Source organism: Xyrauchen texanus, chromosome 12 (assembly GCF_025860055.1).
Source record: "Xyrauchen texanus isolate HMW12.3.18 chromosome 12, RBS_HiC_50CHRs, whole genome shotgun sequence".
In the NCBI taxonomy this organism is placed as follows: domain Eukaryota; kingdom Metazoa; phylum Chordata; class Actinopteri; order Cypriniformes; family Catostomidae; genus Xyrauchen; species Xyrauchen texanus.
Window position 1 is genome coordinate 19,835,717 of NC_068287.1, and position 16,635 is coordinate 19,852,351.

The following is a 16,635-nucleotide window of genomic DNA, read 5'->3' on the forward strand; positions in this document are numbered from 1 at the left end:
AAAATACTAGAAAAGGTAGTGTCCTCCAATTATGCTCATTTCTACAGAGAAATGGTATACACACTCACCTAAAGGATTATTAGGAACACCATACTAATACTGTGTTTGACCCCCTTTCGCCTTCAGAACTGCCTTAATTCTACGTGGCATTGATTCAACAAGGTGCTGAAAATATTCTTTAGAAATGTTAACCCATATTCATAGGATAGCATCTTGCAGTTGATGGAGATTTGTGGGATGCACATCCAGGGCATGAAGCTCCCATTCCACCACATACCAAAGATGCTCTATTGGGTTGAGATCTGGTGACTGTGGGGGCCATTTTAGTACAGTGAACTCATTGTCATGTTCAAGAAACCAATTTGAAATGATTCGAGCTTTGTGACATGGTGCATTATCCTGCTGGAAGTAGCCATTAGAGGATGGGTACATGGTGGCCATAAAGGGATGGACATGGTTAGAAACAATGCTCAGGTAGGCCGTGGCATTTAAACGATGCCCAATTGGCACTAAGGGGCCTAAAGTGTGCCAAGAAAACATCCCCCAAACCATTACACCACCACCACCAGCCTGCACAGTGGTAACAAGGCATGATGGATCCATGTTCTCATTCTGTTTACGCCAAATTCTGACTCTACCATCTGAATGTCTCAACAGAAATCGAGACTCATCAGACCAGGCAACATTTTTCCAGTCTTCAACTGTCCAATTTTGGTGAGCTCTTGCAAATTGTAGCCTCTTTTTCCTATTTGTAGTGGAGATGAGTGGTACCCGGTGGGGTCTTCTGCTGTTGTAGCCCATCCGCCTCAAGGTTGTGCGTGTTGTGGCTTCACAAACGCTTGCTGCATACCTCGGTTGTAACGAGTGGTTATTTCAGGCAAAGTTGCTCTTCTATCAGCTTGAATCAGTCGGCCCATTCTCCTCTGACCTCTAGCATCAACAAGGCATTTTCGCCCACAGGACTGCCGCATACTGGATGTTTTTCCCTTTTCACACCATTCTTTGTAAACCCTTGAAATGGTTGTGCGTGAAAATCCCAGTAACTGAGCAGATTGTGAAATACTCAGACCGGCCCGTCTGGCACCAACAACCATGCCACGCTCAAAATTGCTTAAATCACCTCTCTTTCCCATTCTGACATTCAGTTTGGAGTTCAGGAGATTGTCTTGACCAGGACCACACACCTAAATGCATTGAAGCAACTGCCATGTGATTGGTTGATTAGATAATTGCATTAATGAGAAATTGAACAGGTGTTCCTAATAATCCTTTAGGTGAGTGTATATTATCTATTTCAATCTGGATTTAGGGCCCATCACAGTACAGATACTGCACATATCAGAGTTACAAATGACTTGCTCTTATCATCTGATCGCGGCTGCATTTCTCTTCTAGTGCTCTTAGATCTTGGTGCCGCCTTTGACGCAATAGATCACTACATTCTCTTGAATAGGCTAGATAATTATGTTGGCATTTGTGGACTTGCATTAGCATGGTTTAGGTCCTATTTAGCAGACCGCAACCACTTTGTCTATGTAAATGAGGAATTGTCAAACCAAACAATAGTATGGAGTGCCAAAGGGATCAGTTTTAGGGCCTCTGCTTTTCTCCTTGTATATGCTTTCCTTGGGAGATATTATCAGAAATCGTGGAATAAGTTTCACTGTTTTGCCGGTACTAATTACTGGACCAAAAAACTCAAATAAATAAATAAATAAATAAAACAATTTAAAAAGCAGCTAAAATATAATTAGACTCTCGATGGATGTGCTGTTAACATCGCCTTCAACAGCGAGGAACTTAGGTGTTATATGACAGGTGATACCAATCAGACCTTTGAAAATCAAATTACCAGTAGAACAGTAACAGCATTCTTCCACCTAAGAAATATTGCTAAATTACGACACATGCTCTCTGTTGCTGATGCCGAAAAAATAATTCATGCATTCATGACCTCAAGACTAGATTACTATAATGCATTACTGGGAGGATGTCCAGCAATTCAATAAATAAACTACAATTGGTTCAAAATGAAGCAGCCAGAGTGCAGACTAGAACAAAGAAATATGATAATATTAGCCCCATTTTATCGTCGTTACATTGGCTACCTGTTAAATTTCGTATTCATTTTTAAATTCTGTTAACTACATACAAAGTTTTGAAGGGTCTAGCTCCACAGTACCAAAGTGACCTTCTACCATGCTATACTCCATCACGTTCACAATGGTCACAAAATTCTGGCCTGTTAATAGTTCCAAGAATATCCAAAATCCACAAAAGGATGTAGATCCTTTTCATATTTAGCTCCTAAACTATGGAATATTCTCCCTAACATTGTTAGAGATGCAGACACACTCCCTCAGTTTAAGTCTAGACTAAAGTCTCATCCATTTAGCCAGGCATACACATAATTTATCCTTCAACACACAATTAGGCTGCTATAGTTAGGTCTGCCGCAACCAGAAACACTGATCACGCTCTATAACTCTGCAATAAATTGAATGGCATCTATGCAAATATTATTTTTATTTGTTTCCCTGTCTCAACCTTGGTACTCCTATCCTGAGGTCACCGGAACTGGCTGGATCCATCTCCATTCATGCTTTGCATTGGACTCCACTGCTATATGTTTGAGTGATGATGACTAAATGCAGCTGGTGCCAGCCAACACATCACTTCATTCTATTACGATGGACTTCAGAGGATGAACTGATGCCAAGTCTATGTATTCCATTATAACAGTATCAATTAATTGCCAACAAAAGCCTTCAACAGCCAACTAACAAGGACAATTGCATCTATGTGAACTTTTGCAGTTAACATAGGATGGACTTCAAAGACATTAGTCATTAATCATACAGTTCATACAAAATCTTTGTTTAAACACTGACCCTTAACACTTACTTTAATTATTTTAAACCACGAATTTCACTATACATAAGTAATATTGGCATTATATTCATGATGTTAGCCAGAGGGGAACTGGCTTAGGTAATTTTTCTCCATTAACCAACATCTTATGGAGTTTTGTTTTCCTTGCCACAGTCACCTTCAGCTTACTCACTGGGTTTCTAAATACAATTACTATTTAATTACTTATTTTTAAACACAATTCACAATCGTATTTTATCAAACTACGCAATGATGAATCCAAAACACTGTAGATATTACAGTTTCATTAATTGTTAATGCATGATTTTCTGTAAAGCTGCTTTGAAACAATGTATGAAGATGGCTTGGCGATATGTCTTTATTTCATAAATAATTAAAGTTAATATAATATGGGAGCGTGACATGTAAATAAGCACAAACTCCAAAACTGTCATTCTCTGTGCGGTCAGAGCTGCTTCAACCAGTCGCGGAAGAGACCCAATCTGAGCGGGAGTCAAGAAAGGAGAGATTTAAAGTTCTGCCGGGTGATGCGCACTAACACCGAGACGCTCGTCTCTCACCCCCGCTGTCTACAGCTCGAGTGTCTGATAGAAACACAGATCACAGCTTTGCGAGATACAGCTTTGAGACCCAATCTGAGCGGGAGTCGAGACAGGAAGAGGCTGATGCGCACTAACACGGAGATACTCGTCTCTCACCCCCGCTGTCTGCAGCTTGCAACGTGTAGCATCATTGATGAGATCATCATAAGATCAATCTTATGTGAAAAATAATATGGCCGCCCTGTTATGACGTCATGAGCAATCTAGTTCTATATTATATATCAGTGGTCTTGACACCTATGTTCTGTTCCATTCATGGCAAGGCATGAAAATAGAAATATTTAGGTGAGATATGGTTGTACATGCAAGTGATTTACATTCTAGAGGGTTGCCACAGAGTGAAAGATTGATCTTGGGATTTGAGAAACAATACGGAGATCTTTCAAATGAAGATTTCATTTTTAACCAGCCCTAACAAGAACACATAAATGGCCATTGAGGGTCTTGCATTCAAAACAGCTAGACAGAGCGCAGTGAAATATAACAGAAATCAGGGGTCTTGAGACCATTTTAAAAGTTTAAACTACTTTTAACTTAACACTCAAACTTAAAATGCAAAAACACAAACAATTTGACAACACAGCAGCCAAAAGATGTATGCCTGCAAGTGTTTGGATGTAGCGGTGATAGTTTAAAGGGGATGAATTTAAAACTGCAACTTTTCTGAGATGGTTTTCCTATACAAACGTCTTATAATTAATCAGCCAGCAAAATATCGGAAAAAAACTACACAACCTCACAAAAGGCTGGAATATTCGGTTGTTGGACAACTAGTTGACCATCCTGACAGACCCCTTACATTTAGGTAGAGAAAGGTTGAAAAATCCAGAAAAAAAAAAGACCAATTTCAGACAGAGCATATTTGTTAATTGCCACCTCATCTGCTCAAGAGACCACCTCCCAAGTATTCCTCAAAATTTGAATCTGTCTCTCCTCTCACTCTTTTCATTATCTTTATTATACATCTCCAATTTCAAAGACACATCAGCATTCAAAACCATCATCTGGACTCCAGGGACACCATTGGAAGCACAACCAAACATCAAAGCACTACCTGCACCAGCAAATCCATCATAATAGCCAAAGAGGTGCATTCGTCTCCAAGCGGAACGCGTGACAGCAGCAGCCATGGAAAATCTATCAATCACAGAGCGCCGCCCTGCAGTTGCCATCAGCTTCTGCACAATCCAAAGGTGGGACACTCACTGGCCACGCATTTAATTGCAGTGCTGCTGAACCACACCCCGGTGCAGATAATAGCCACCGACACATACTTATAATTAAGAACAATAAAAGAATCTCGCACTCGACACATTCCAGGGATGGTCTGATTCTTGTCAAATATGAACACACAGAGCCCCATTGTTGTGAAATGCCTCATCCATGCAAAATCTCATTCATGCATTCATAAAGAATTTTAAAGTTAACCACAGCTCAAGGGGTTATCGTACAAAGACCTGGTACATATTAGGGATGTGCAAGACTAGTCGACTACACAGCGGCTACTAGGTGACACTGAAACAATAGTCGATTACACACAAAAATCATTCAAATTACTGTCATTTTAATATTACGTTTTTTTTTAAAAACGAATTCAAACTCAAATTCACTTTTAAAGGTGTATCTGGAGCAGAAACTAAATCTTTTTATTTTACTTCAGATTTCGCATGCGTTTTCTTCGTGTCAGATCGTGGCAGGCTCAGAAATGACCACTCGAAAGACGAGCAAGGTGTGGGAGTATTTTGACTTAGAAGAAAATGGAAACGTTTTATGGCTATGTCATGCCAAACTGCCATATAATAATTCCACTGGACCCATGCGTAATCATATTCAGCACAGATGCATAGGTGTTAGCATAAAGAGACTAGCCGAAGCAAGCAAATGCCCATCAAGTCATTCACTTCAACTCGCCGCTGCTGTGACCCTGTCCACTCTGAAAAAAATAACTGAGCTTATCTCAGAGATGACAGCAAGAGACATGCTACCACTCAGTTTTGTTGAGGGTTTCCAAAAATGTATGGACTTCATCGAGCCTGAATACACAATACCAGGGAGGAAAATTATCACGTCAAGGTTGGAGCTGGCGCATCAGAACATGCTCGTGAATATGAAAGAGACCATGGAGAAGATAGATAGCAATAACAACAGATTGTTGGACATTGTTAACAACATAGTCTAGTTTTCACGTTCGGACAAATTTAATCTTTGAGTCCAATTTGATTTAAAATATTTTTGAAAATCATTTATAACACTTTCTACAAAATAATTAATTTAATGACTTTAAAAATCCCATGTGGATATGAATATCAGTTCCACATAATTTTTTACAGTTAGTTCTTCACATAGTTTCAACAAAATGCTAATAAATTCACTATTAAATTAACTATTTAATATACAATGCATATACATTTTTATTCGGAGAATGTTGTCTTTATTTGGATATAGCCTATATGAATGACGTTTTTCAAAGGCCGATTTTATGCTATTCCTTGATTGTTAACTTTCTTAACAGAATAGTGGTCACCTGTTTTTGACATATTTTGACGTAATATGTTTGCGAATACATTATTTGAAGAATTCTGTTAATAATAGGCTATTGATTACTGGTACTTATTTGTCCAGCACTGGTGCAGTTGATTTTAATAAATATGCCTAAATTGGCTAAAGCGACGTGTATGCTTGTTTATTTATGACAGCCTAAATGTTAAATGATCCTAACGCAAGGCAAACACATATCATATATGTGGCCTATTTTACACACACAAAGTTATCTGACTGTCTTAAGGGGGTTTCTTACTTTTAGACTAGTCGGTTACAAAACTTCCATTTAAACAACAGTCATAGTGCATAGCGCAAATGATAGTCGTAGCGCACATCCCTAGTACATATAGCATAAAATCATGGACAAAAGAACAGCAACATATCGCAGTTCGCTGCAATTCATGTTTATTAAACACACTTCAAAAATAAATCTGACAGCACTGCAGCAGTTTTTTCCTCTGGTCATGGTGTATTTGCAATCCACAGAGGAGGCAGTGCAGTATGCCAGATTCTTTCACACATTTCATGTAAAAATAGCCAAATTCCACAGCTGCTACTTTGACTTCCTTCAGTTAATAAGAACCAGGTGCACTCTTCAGAATTAACCAGCATGCTCAAATATTTTCACAGGCAGCAGAGACAGAGTACACTTAAATGTTAGCTACTCATCACATTTCTGAGCAGGCAGAGTGAAGCAGGCGTGCTATGATCTGTGCCAAGGTTTCAGACAATTCACTTTCTCTGCAGGGACATGAAACAATGGCCTTATGGGTAACAAGGCCCTTCAACAGACCTTGTTAATAATCCACCCACAGCCTTTTACAGAGCTAGCATTGCTTTTCTTTCAGTTGTTTGGTTGGTATACACGTGAACCATTTTGAGGACTGAAATCTTTATCTTCTCAAAATGGCAGGGGCTGGAATGGCTTCAGTGGCAAAATGAATCATCATTCTTAAGCACACAAGTTTAAAGTTGTAGTGCAGATGAAGGCTTGAATTAACGCATTATAAAAGACAAGAAGGTTTGAATAGGAAGGAAACGTGTTATGCAACTGCTAGGCACAAAGTAATCTCAGCATTCTAGTGCTTCAAGTACTGTTCCAAAACCTAGTAAGGGTTCAATTAATTTTTTCACAAGCTGTTCAGTCTCACACACAGTCAAATGTGAGCGCATATGGATACGTTTGACACATGCACGCTACGACACGGTCAATGTCAGGTGCATGAGCAGAAGATATGCAAAGATGCGGACTGTCCGCATTAAGCTTCGTTTTTTTTATAGTCTGCTTCTGTGACCATGCTGTGTCGATGATTAAATTTATATCACACACGCACTGTGTGCAAGATGAACCTCCAAGGTTATGGAACCTCATAAGTGACTACTTTTGAATGCCCTACATAAGCAACACCTCTGCCAGTCATCCAAATATACAAATGTGTTTAATTGATTTAAATCAGTTTAACCCTTTAATTCATACGTCGGGACTTTAATGACCCGGGACCTTATTCCATTCCCCTGTACCTCATACTTTTTTGGAGCAACCTTTCTCTTTGAACAGTGTAAAAAAAGAAAAAAATTTTATAACTGCCTAACTACTGTAAATGTATAGGGTCATTAAAGACCCTCGGTATGTAATAGTGTTGTTTTGTTTTATTTGCACATGCAATCAAATTTTTATGATAATTTCATATCTATTAAGGGTGTAAATCACCAGTTTCATCATGATACGATCTTACATCTATTCTCTAAGCCAGCGATTTGATGTTTGCCGTGATACGATTACGATTTGATTCAGGGGCCTATATAAATAATTTGAACTATGAAAAGTGCAAACAAGTATACATATTGGGACATCAACAACAAATTAAGGTACTAGATAAAAATTATCCAGAAGAATAAATCATAAAAAAAATAAAGGTCACATACATGTGATCATAAATCATTTGATGACAGCTCATTGCTTTGTGGAATGAAGTAAACACTACAATGACATGATGTCATCTCTACAACAATCAAGCAAGTCTTTCAATCCAAAATACGTACATACCCACGACAGGAGAGTATGTGCCATCGGTGTTTTTCTTAGCTACAAACTCCACAGTTGTATTGAACAATTATGTTACAGTTTACTGTGATAAATATTAGCTGGGGGTTTATGTGAAAAGTCTTGAAATTGATGCTGGTGTTTTCGCTTTCCCTTGACAGCGCTGTTCAGAATATTGTGGCTCTGTAACCGGTTGACAAGGTTGAATTGCTCCATAATAGAAAATTCTCAAGTAGAATCCATATGCACCACGATATCGAGGGAAGCCCGATTAAATCGGGCATGTGATCAGCTCTGTGCTATCTTGTTACTGGAGCTCACAGCCTTTTTGACGCAGGCACAAGGATAGTGTAAACTGCAACTTCAGGCTTCAATCACTTCACGTACATCCATGTCCAAAGTCAGAAGCATATGTAGCGCTTATAAATCAAGATAAATATCGTAAGGTTGCTAAATCCCCTGACAGAAATGCGCACGGATGTGGCTGGAATTAGTGTCAAAATAAACGTGCATCTTAATAAAAAAAAAAATATATATATATATATATATATATACACATTGATGTTTATGTTTTGCATCGATGACATCGTATTGTTGATTAATTGATCGATGCAGCGGTCCAGATCGATTCATCGTTACCCCTAATATCTATATAATCTTACTACCACATAAAATATATTTCTTGGTTTCATACAATTGACTACTATAACATTGATTTTCTGTGTGACAATGCTGAATTCAGTATTTCATATGCATGTACAAATACATATTATATACACTCACCTAAAGGATTATTAGGAACACCATACTAATACTGTGTTTGACCCCCTTTCGCCTTCAGAACTGCCTTAATTCTACGTGGCATTGATTCAACAAGGTGCTGAAAGCATTCTTTAGAAATGTTGGCCCATATTGATAGGATAGCATCTTGCAGTTGATGGAGATTTGTGGGATGCACATCCAGGGCACGAAGCTCCCGTTCCACCACATCCCAAAGATGCTCTATTGGGTTGAGATCTGGTGACTGTGGGGGCCATTTTAGTACAGTGAACTCATTGTCATGTTCAAGAAACCAATTTGAAATGATTCGAGCTTTGTGACATGGTGCATTATCCTGCTGGAAGTAGCCATCAGAGGATGGGTACATGGTGGCCATAAAGGCATGGACATGGTCAGAAACAATGCTCAGGTAGGCCGTGGCATTTAAACGATGCCCAATGGGCACTAAGGGGCCTAAAGTGTGCCAAGAAAACATCCCCACACCATTACACCACCACCACCAGCCTGCACAGTGGTAACAAGGCATGATGGATCCATGTTCTCATTCTGTTTATGCCAAATTCTGACTCTACCATCTGAATGTCTCAACAGAAATCGAGACTCATCAGACCAGGCAACATTTTTCCAGTCTTCAACTGTCCAATTTTGGTGAGCTCTTGCAAATTGTAGCCTCTTTTTCCTATTTGTAGTGGAGATGAGTGGTACCGGTGGGGTCTTCTGCTGTTGTAGCCCATCCGCCTCAAGGTTGTGCGTGTTGTGGCTTCACAAATGCTTTGCTGCATACCTCGGTTGTAACGAGTGGTTATTTCAGGCAAAGTTGCTCTTCTATCAGCTTGAATCAGTCGGTCCATTCTCCTCTGACCTCTAGCATCAACAAGGCATTTTCGCCCACAGGACTGCCGTATACTGGATGTATTTCCCTTTTCACACCATTCTTTGTAAACCCTAGAAATGGTTGTGCGTGAAAATCCCAGTAACTGAGCAGATTGTGAAATACTCAGACCGGCCCGTCTGGCACCAACAACCATGCCACGCTCAAAATTGCTAAAATCACCTCTCTTTCCCATTCTGACATTCAGTTTGGAGTTCAGGAGATTGTCTTGACCAGGACCACACCCCTAAATGCATTGAAGCAACTGCCATGTGATTGGTTGATTAGGTAATTGCATTAATGAGAAATTGAACAGGTGTTCCTAATAATCCTTTAGGTGAGTGTATATATAGAGCTATTTCTTACTCAAGGTGGTGCTGATGTGTCAGTGATTGACTTGATTTACATTTGACATTGCTTTTTGATGAACACGCAATGTGAAGTAAACTATAGCAAGTGTAAAACATGAACCGTATGATTTGGCTGTTGTCATTTGGGTGTATTATTGAAATTATGCAAGTTGTGCATCCATTTAGTCTCAAAAAATGAGTGAGAAAATACATATGTAGCAAATGTGTAGCTTAATTTATGTAATGTGTAGCTCAATGCGTTTGACAGCCTGTTGTGTCTCGTGAAATTTCAGTGTGGTAATGATTTCAGAAGTAATGATACCTGTTCTATATTTGCTGCATCAATTCTTTGATATATGAAAACTAAATATCAAAATATATTCTATTCTATTATTTTCTATTTTCTGTTATAAGTGCCACACTTCCTGCTGCCAGTTGGTGGCACTTTGACAGTGACCAACATTAGCCACATCCATGTGATTAGCCCCCAAGAAAAAAAAGATACAACTCAATTTTAATCTAAATCACACAATGCACTCAGAAGAATTGAGACACGTCCTGTTTCCCTATTTTTGCCATTCATTTAGTTAATAGCCATCGCAACACCATTCGATATTAAAAATCTGTTTGCAATTTAGCATCTTCGATATCTTGGCATAATGTTGTCTAAATGTGGTGACAGTCTCATGAATCAGCATTCAGAGAATCTATCTAATTTTTTGCTAACTGATAAATTACATTTTTGCTATAGTGTAATAATTATTTATTGATGTAAAATATGTAGATCTAAAGATTATATTGTAAGTTATTTACCATTTTTATTTATCCATATACCGATTTTAAATTAAATAAAATTAAACTGGCATTAGATGTTAAGGTAGTCCAAGTAGACTTTATTATGAGCACAGAAGTCATTTAGGTTTGTAATTTTGTTGGTGCATTTTTTTTCTCTGTGCATCTTTGAAGCAATTCAGGTTAAAAGAATAGGTATATTTCAAAGTCTGATAAAAGTGACACTCTTCCTTCTGCCAGTTGGTGGCATTATGGCCGTGACCCACAACAGCCACATCAATGTGATCAGCCTGCAAGGACAATAATTTGGCAAAATTTTTATGTAAAATCACACCATGCATGCAGACGATGAGACATTTCCTTATTCCATTATTTACGTTATTTATCGCTTCAACATGGCAACACAATTCGATACATCAAAAAATCCTTTCCTAATTTACCACAGTCAATGTCTTTGCATGATGTCGCCCACATTTGGTACTTGTAACATGAAATCACTGGGAGGAGTATATCAAATTCCAGAGCATGCATTTTTTTCAAACAATCCAAAATGGCCAACTTCCTTTTGGGTAGAACTTGTGACTGTCAGCACAAACGCTGTCCGGCTTGATGAGATCTATACGTGTACAAAGTCTGGTGACTGTAGCTCAAAAGGGATGTGCTACAGAGCCCCCCCCTCCCCCCAACAGGCCTGTGTTCTAGGTGTTGCACTTTCAGTGCTTGAGCCCTAATGAATTATACATTTATTTACAATCAACGTTTCTTTCACTTAATCCACCATCTCTGTATAAGCCTATTTTTTTCACAGAGCTTGTTGCAATGAACACTTAATAAGCAGCATTATTTTGTTGACTACCCATAATTAAGTCACATATGCCTATGATGCCTTAAAATGCATCTCACTAGGTTTTGAGGCAGCTCACTAGGTTTTGAAAGAGAGGCCTCTATAACTTCTGTATAGGACAGCAAAATCATAATACACAGGTAGTAGGTTTACAAAGAACTGCAGCAGTAATATCCCCTTTCATAGCTCTTGGATATTGACCAACACCAGCTGTTTCATGAAAAGAATTGGTTGCAATTACGTTGCAGCAGTGCGGCTGTCAGAAGCTGGCTATTCTACATTAGGATTGCAGGGATGAAATTGATTTCTTATTGCCTTTTCTACAGTCATTGCACACCATTCACACAACTCTAGTTTATTGATTTCAAGAGAGAGAGAGACAGAGACTAATCCATTGCAGACATCAGACATGCCTGCATATTACACATCACTGGGCCGCAGCCTTACCCAGCCACATATTCACTTATCAAAAACAATACTGTGCCTTTATCTGCTCAAGCACAGCCCAGGACACATTTTGCACTTCCAATTCCAAGTCGATTTCCATTAACTTCAAATATAAAACTGCCTAAAAGTCCCCATGGGTCATACCACAGAGGGCGTGTTTCTTCCATTAGCCTGTCTACCCAGCCCTGCCTGTCACCAAGCTTTTGTCTGAGTTCACTGATCTGCCAACAAACCTAATCTTTAAACTCAATACGTTCAAGCGGCCATGCACAAAGGCAGGTCCTGCTTTGTTTTAAACAAGTGACGTGTTCCCTTCTGCCACAAATATAAAGGCATTTGTTCTTACCTTCATGAGGGTGAGATGCCCAGAGCTGGGCCATTTGTAGGCTGGCTGGGTTGGGGGTTCGGTAGGCTGGATCTGAGGACAGAGGGTTAGGCCCCCCATGAGCGCTGGAGGCATATCCGCTAAGAAATGGGCTTGAGGCACCTGGGAATGAATCACCTGAGAAAGAGAGGAGTTGATCAAACATTTGCTTATGAAGTGACTGAATCAAATGAAAAATCAAGACCGTAAGCACTGTCATTTGATACTCAGGGGAATAGGCTTGGCAAAAGTGAAATGATTACTCTAAAGCTTTTGAAATTCAGGAACCGCAGCCACAAACCTGTTTCGACAACCAGACAGGCTTTTAATTCCCTTCAAAGAAGAGATGTTTACAGAGAGTAACTGAAAGACCACAAACAATAAACATCTTTGCATGCAAACAAATGTTGTGAATAATTATTAATCATCCTAAATGTTATGTTAAATGTCATTACAATGCCCACCAGATGTGCAGCTTCAAGAGTGGGAATGTCTAAATAAAACTGTTTCCATTTGCTGGCTTAGACATTACAGCTCGAGAAAACACAGAGATGTAGTATATGGTATTCAGTTCATGGACTCTCCAGAGCTTTTAAATTTTGATAGATAAAATCAACAGTGATGGCACATGCATTTTCTCCACAGATATCTGTAAAAATATTTTAAAATGCTGGTTGGGTATGTAGAGAATTGGGATAGGTCACTTGTTTTGATAAGAATATGTATTAATCAAATTGAATACTACAGGTGGGGGAAATATTTGAAATAAATTTAATATTTACAATAAGAATCAAGTATTGCAATATTTTACCTCTTTCATAATAAAGCTCATGGCTAGAACCAGAATTTAGTTTTATTTTTCACACTCTCAGAATATCAAGAGATTGACATCCATTGTTGAGGGTGTGAGAGTGGGGAAAAAGGACATTTACTAATTATATTTAGATCCATTACTTCTATTTACAAATAAGTAGAGCGGTATTTTACCTCACAAAACATTACTGATATACTCATGGCAAGACGCGTTATTTGCAACATGTTTCGTATTTTTTGAGGGGGTGTCTTTCAGAGCAAGTGTACTGAAACATTTAGTCAACTCAATTTTTATTCAACCACAATCCAAACTCAGAAGGAGCTAAGAAAATAATTGCAACAAAGCGCAGTAATCCAATGTAGATGAATCAGAAACAAGTGATGAAGATTGCAAAATCAGCTTATTTGAATCACAATACTTCAAACATATAGAATTAATGTAATCTTATCGTTACACAGGTATTGATGTAATATCGTTTCATTAGGTCCCTGCTGATTCCAACCTCTACTGGATACATCCAGAAGTGTCTAATTACAATATTGCTTGCATTAAAATCAGTGAATTAAACCCCTCACGTCCATATGCTACACTGTCTATTCAAGCGTGACACATGAACAGGGGAGGCATGTCTAAATTAATGAGCCCTTCCCCCGGCTCCTTCGATACAACCTCTTTCTCAGGTCACACATGTCTTTCCTCAATCCAGCGTGGGAGGAGCGCTTCACACTTATTATATTCAACCAGAAATGGACTGAGACACACTTTCACAGTTTCATTTTCGATCACACACACACACACACACACACACACACACACACACACACACACACACACACACACACACACACACACACACTCTGTGCCGCAGACATCTTGGAACAATGGGTCCACTTTTGCATGTGTAAATGGTACATTAGCATGAAAAGAGGAGGAACAACAAGCCATCAGTGACAACATGAGCCTTTTGTAGTAGAGGTTAGCATGCGATTAACCTAGGGGGGAAGCAGTCTTGCTCTGCTGATGAACCATTGGGCCATTGTATTGCACATCGCTAACGGCAGATGTGAACACTTTGGACTTCATCTAAACATTAACCACAGGATAGATTAGACCTCTGGATGGGGTGCAATGGAAGAGATAGCAGTCAGGAAGGCCATGCTATGGGAAATTGTTATTAAGCAGTGTGTACTAGGGATGGGCACAGAGTCATTTTGTAGTGGAGTTAAAATAAATAATTTAAAAAAAAACCATTTAAAAAGAGTAATCAATTAAATTAAAATGTAATAAAAAAAATAATGAGTATAACATTACGCTGTGTTATTAATTTCAAAATAAGCCATGGCACAGCCATTGACCAGGGAAAAAAAAAAAAAGAAAAAAAAAAAGAAATGGCACTCCATGTCAAAAAGGTTTCCGATCCCGACCTAGAATATACTTCACTCTATGAATTTCATTTAGAGCATGATTAAAATCCTATTATTGCCCGTTTGGCCAATCAACAGTAGTTTTTCTCATTTCGGTTACAAAATCCACCAATTTGTCAATAGATAATATGCACAATTATCAGTTGTAAATTAATTAAATAATTTCATTTGCTGAACATAAAGATAAAGATGCCAGTTGCATCTCCATTTTACTGTTGACATGTTCTCTGAATACCATGAAACAATTTCCATTGCAGTTATAACATACTCTCTAGAGTCAGACACAAACAAACAAATACACTATTGCTTGGCAACTAGATAAACACAGAACATATATTAGAAATGTCATAATTAAGGTTAAACAGGCATTAACACATTATGAAATGCCATTAGGGCAAAAATAATAAGGGCGACAGAAAATGTTATTCAAAAGTTATTCAAAACACATATCTTTGTGACATCAATTTGTATTCATCATCTACTCTAAGGAAAGGTTTTTAATTTGCAGGCATGGAATTAAACTGGTGTTTTCTATTAGTTTAAGCACAGAATAAGTGAAGTAAACAAATGGTTGTAGTAGTTTTATTAAAGTAGCTATTATGTGTTAGGGTTAGGGTTGTGCCGATAGACGATGATATCAGGGATCGATGATAGTCAGAGATATCGCCAATAGCTGATGCCTTTGACGAGATCAAGACGATATTTGGCTAGTATTCCCATTAATTTATTATTATTATTATTATTATTATTATTATTATTATTATCATCATCATCATCATCATCATCATCAAATTAATATTGCAATTAATTTACCCCGATATATTTTCACATCGACATCACCGCATATAACCGACACACGCGTGCGTGCGTCTGAGGATTATAAAAATTCAATATTGAAACGGTTTTAAAAACAGACTACAAAACTACATCCCACATCAAAATTAAATTGCAAGGTGATAGACCATGCACGGTGAACATTTCGTTTTCTTTGCATAGCACATTAACATAAAATGGTAATGATACAACTAATAAAAATACTAATAACAATGCAATAACAAATTGCGGTTATTATTATATGATTAAAAATTATATAACCATACATACCTCTGCAGTGTGGTTCTCCGGGATGAATGTCTCCATTTTCCAATCCTCCGAAATATAATGAACTGTCACAGAGATGTAGGGGGTCATGTTTATGCTTGACCATATGTCTGTGATCAAGCAACAAACGCAGCCGCTTTCAAATCTTTAGTGAGAAGAAACAATCTATAGCAGCGTTGGGGAAGTACTTAGGCCCGGCAGCTCGTACTGTTTGTCAAAGGTGCTTTTTGCAAAAGCTTTGATTATAGATGGCTTTGATTATTTGATTACAGCTTCTCTTGGTGCTAGCTTAGCAGCATCAGCAGGGTAGTGGGCACGCAAATGTACAGATATATTTGTGGTTTGACTGAGACTCCTTTACCGGCACAACTCTCGGGCAAAGTTTGAAAATGGCCTGTGTGATATCCACGGGCTCGCCTTTTGCGTCTGGTTTAAAACAGAAATATTGCCAAATAAGTGACATGACATTTTTCTTTATCACCAACTCAATCTTTGTTCGCAAAATGATGGACAACGATTAATGAGCAAATAAGTCAATTATTGCCCCTCCCCCCACGCGCTATAATTTCGTGTATCTCACAGGCTGACGATAGGACGATCTGGCAATGGAGAAAATTGCACAACACTATTAAAGGTAATGGTTTATTTAGATTTCAATTAACATTATTATTATTATTATTATTATTATTATTATTTAAATTTTTTATTGTCTTTATAATCTTCATTTGTATTGGTAAATATCCAACTGTTGTCATAAACGGATACTTAC

The 16,635-nt window shown here is 38.2% G+C and overlaps 1 protein-coding gene across 2 annotated transcripts in view; it reads right to left on the bottom strand.

The window, feature by feature from the left end:
* LOC127652695 (trinucleotide repeat-containing gene 18 protein-like) overlaps window positions 1-16,635 on the bottom strand; it is a 105,873-nt gene that overhangs the window by 62,940 nt on the left and 26,298 nt on the right. For both annotated transcript variants that reach the window (XM_052139004.1, XM_052139003.1), the window contains exon 3: window positions 12,510-12,665. In XM_052139004.1, coding sequence (XP_051994964.1) covers window positions 12,510-12,665 — 156 coding nt within the window. The remainder of the gene's footprint in view (window positions 1-12,509; window positions 12,666-16,635) is intronic.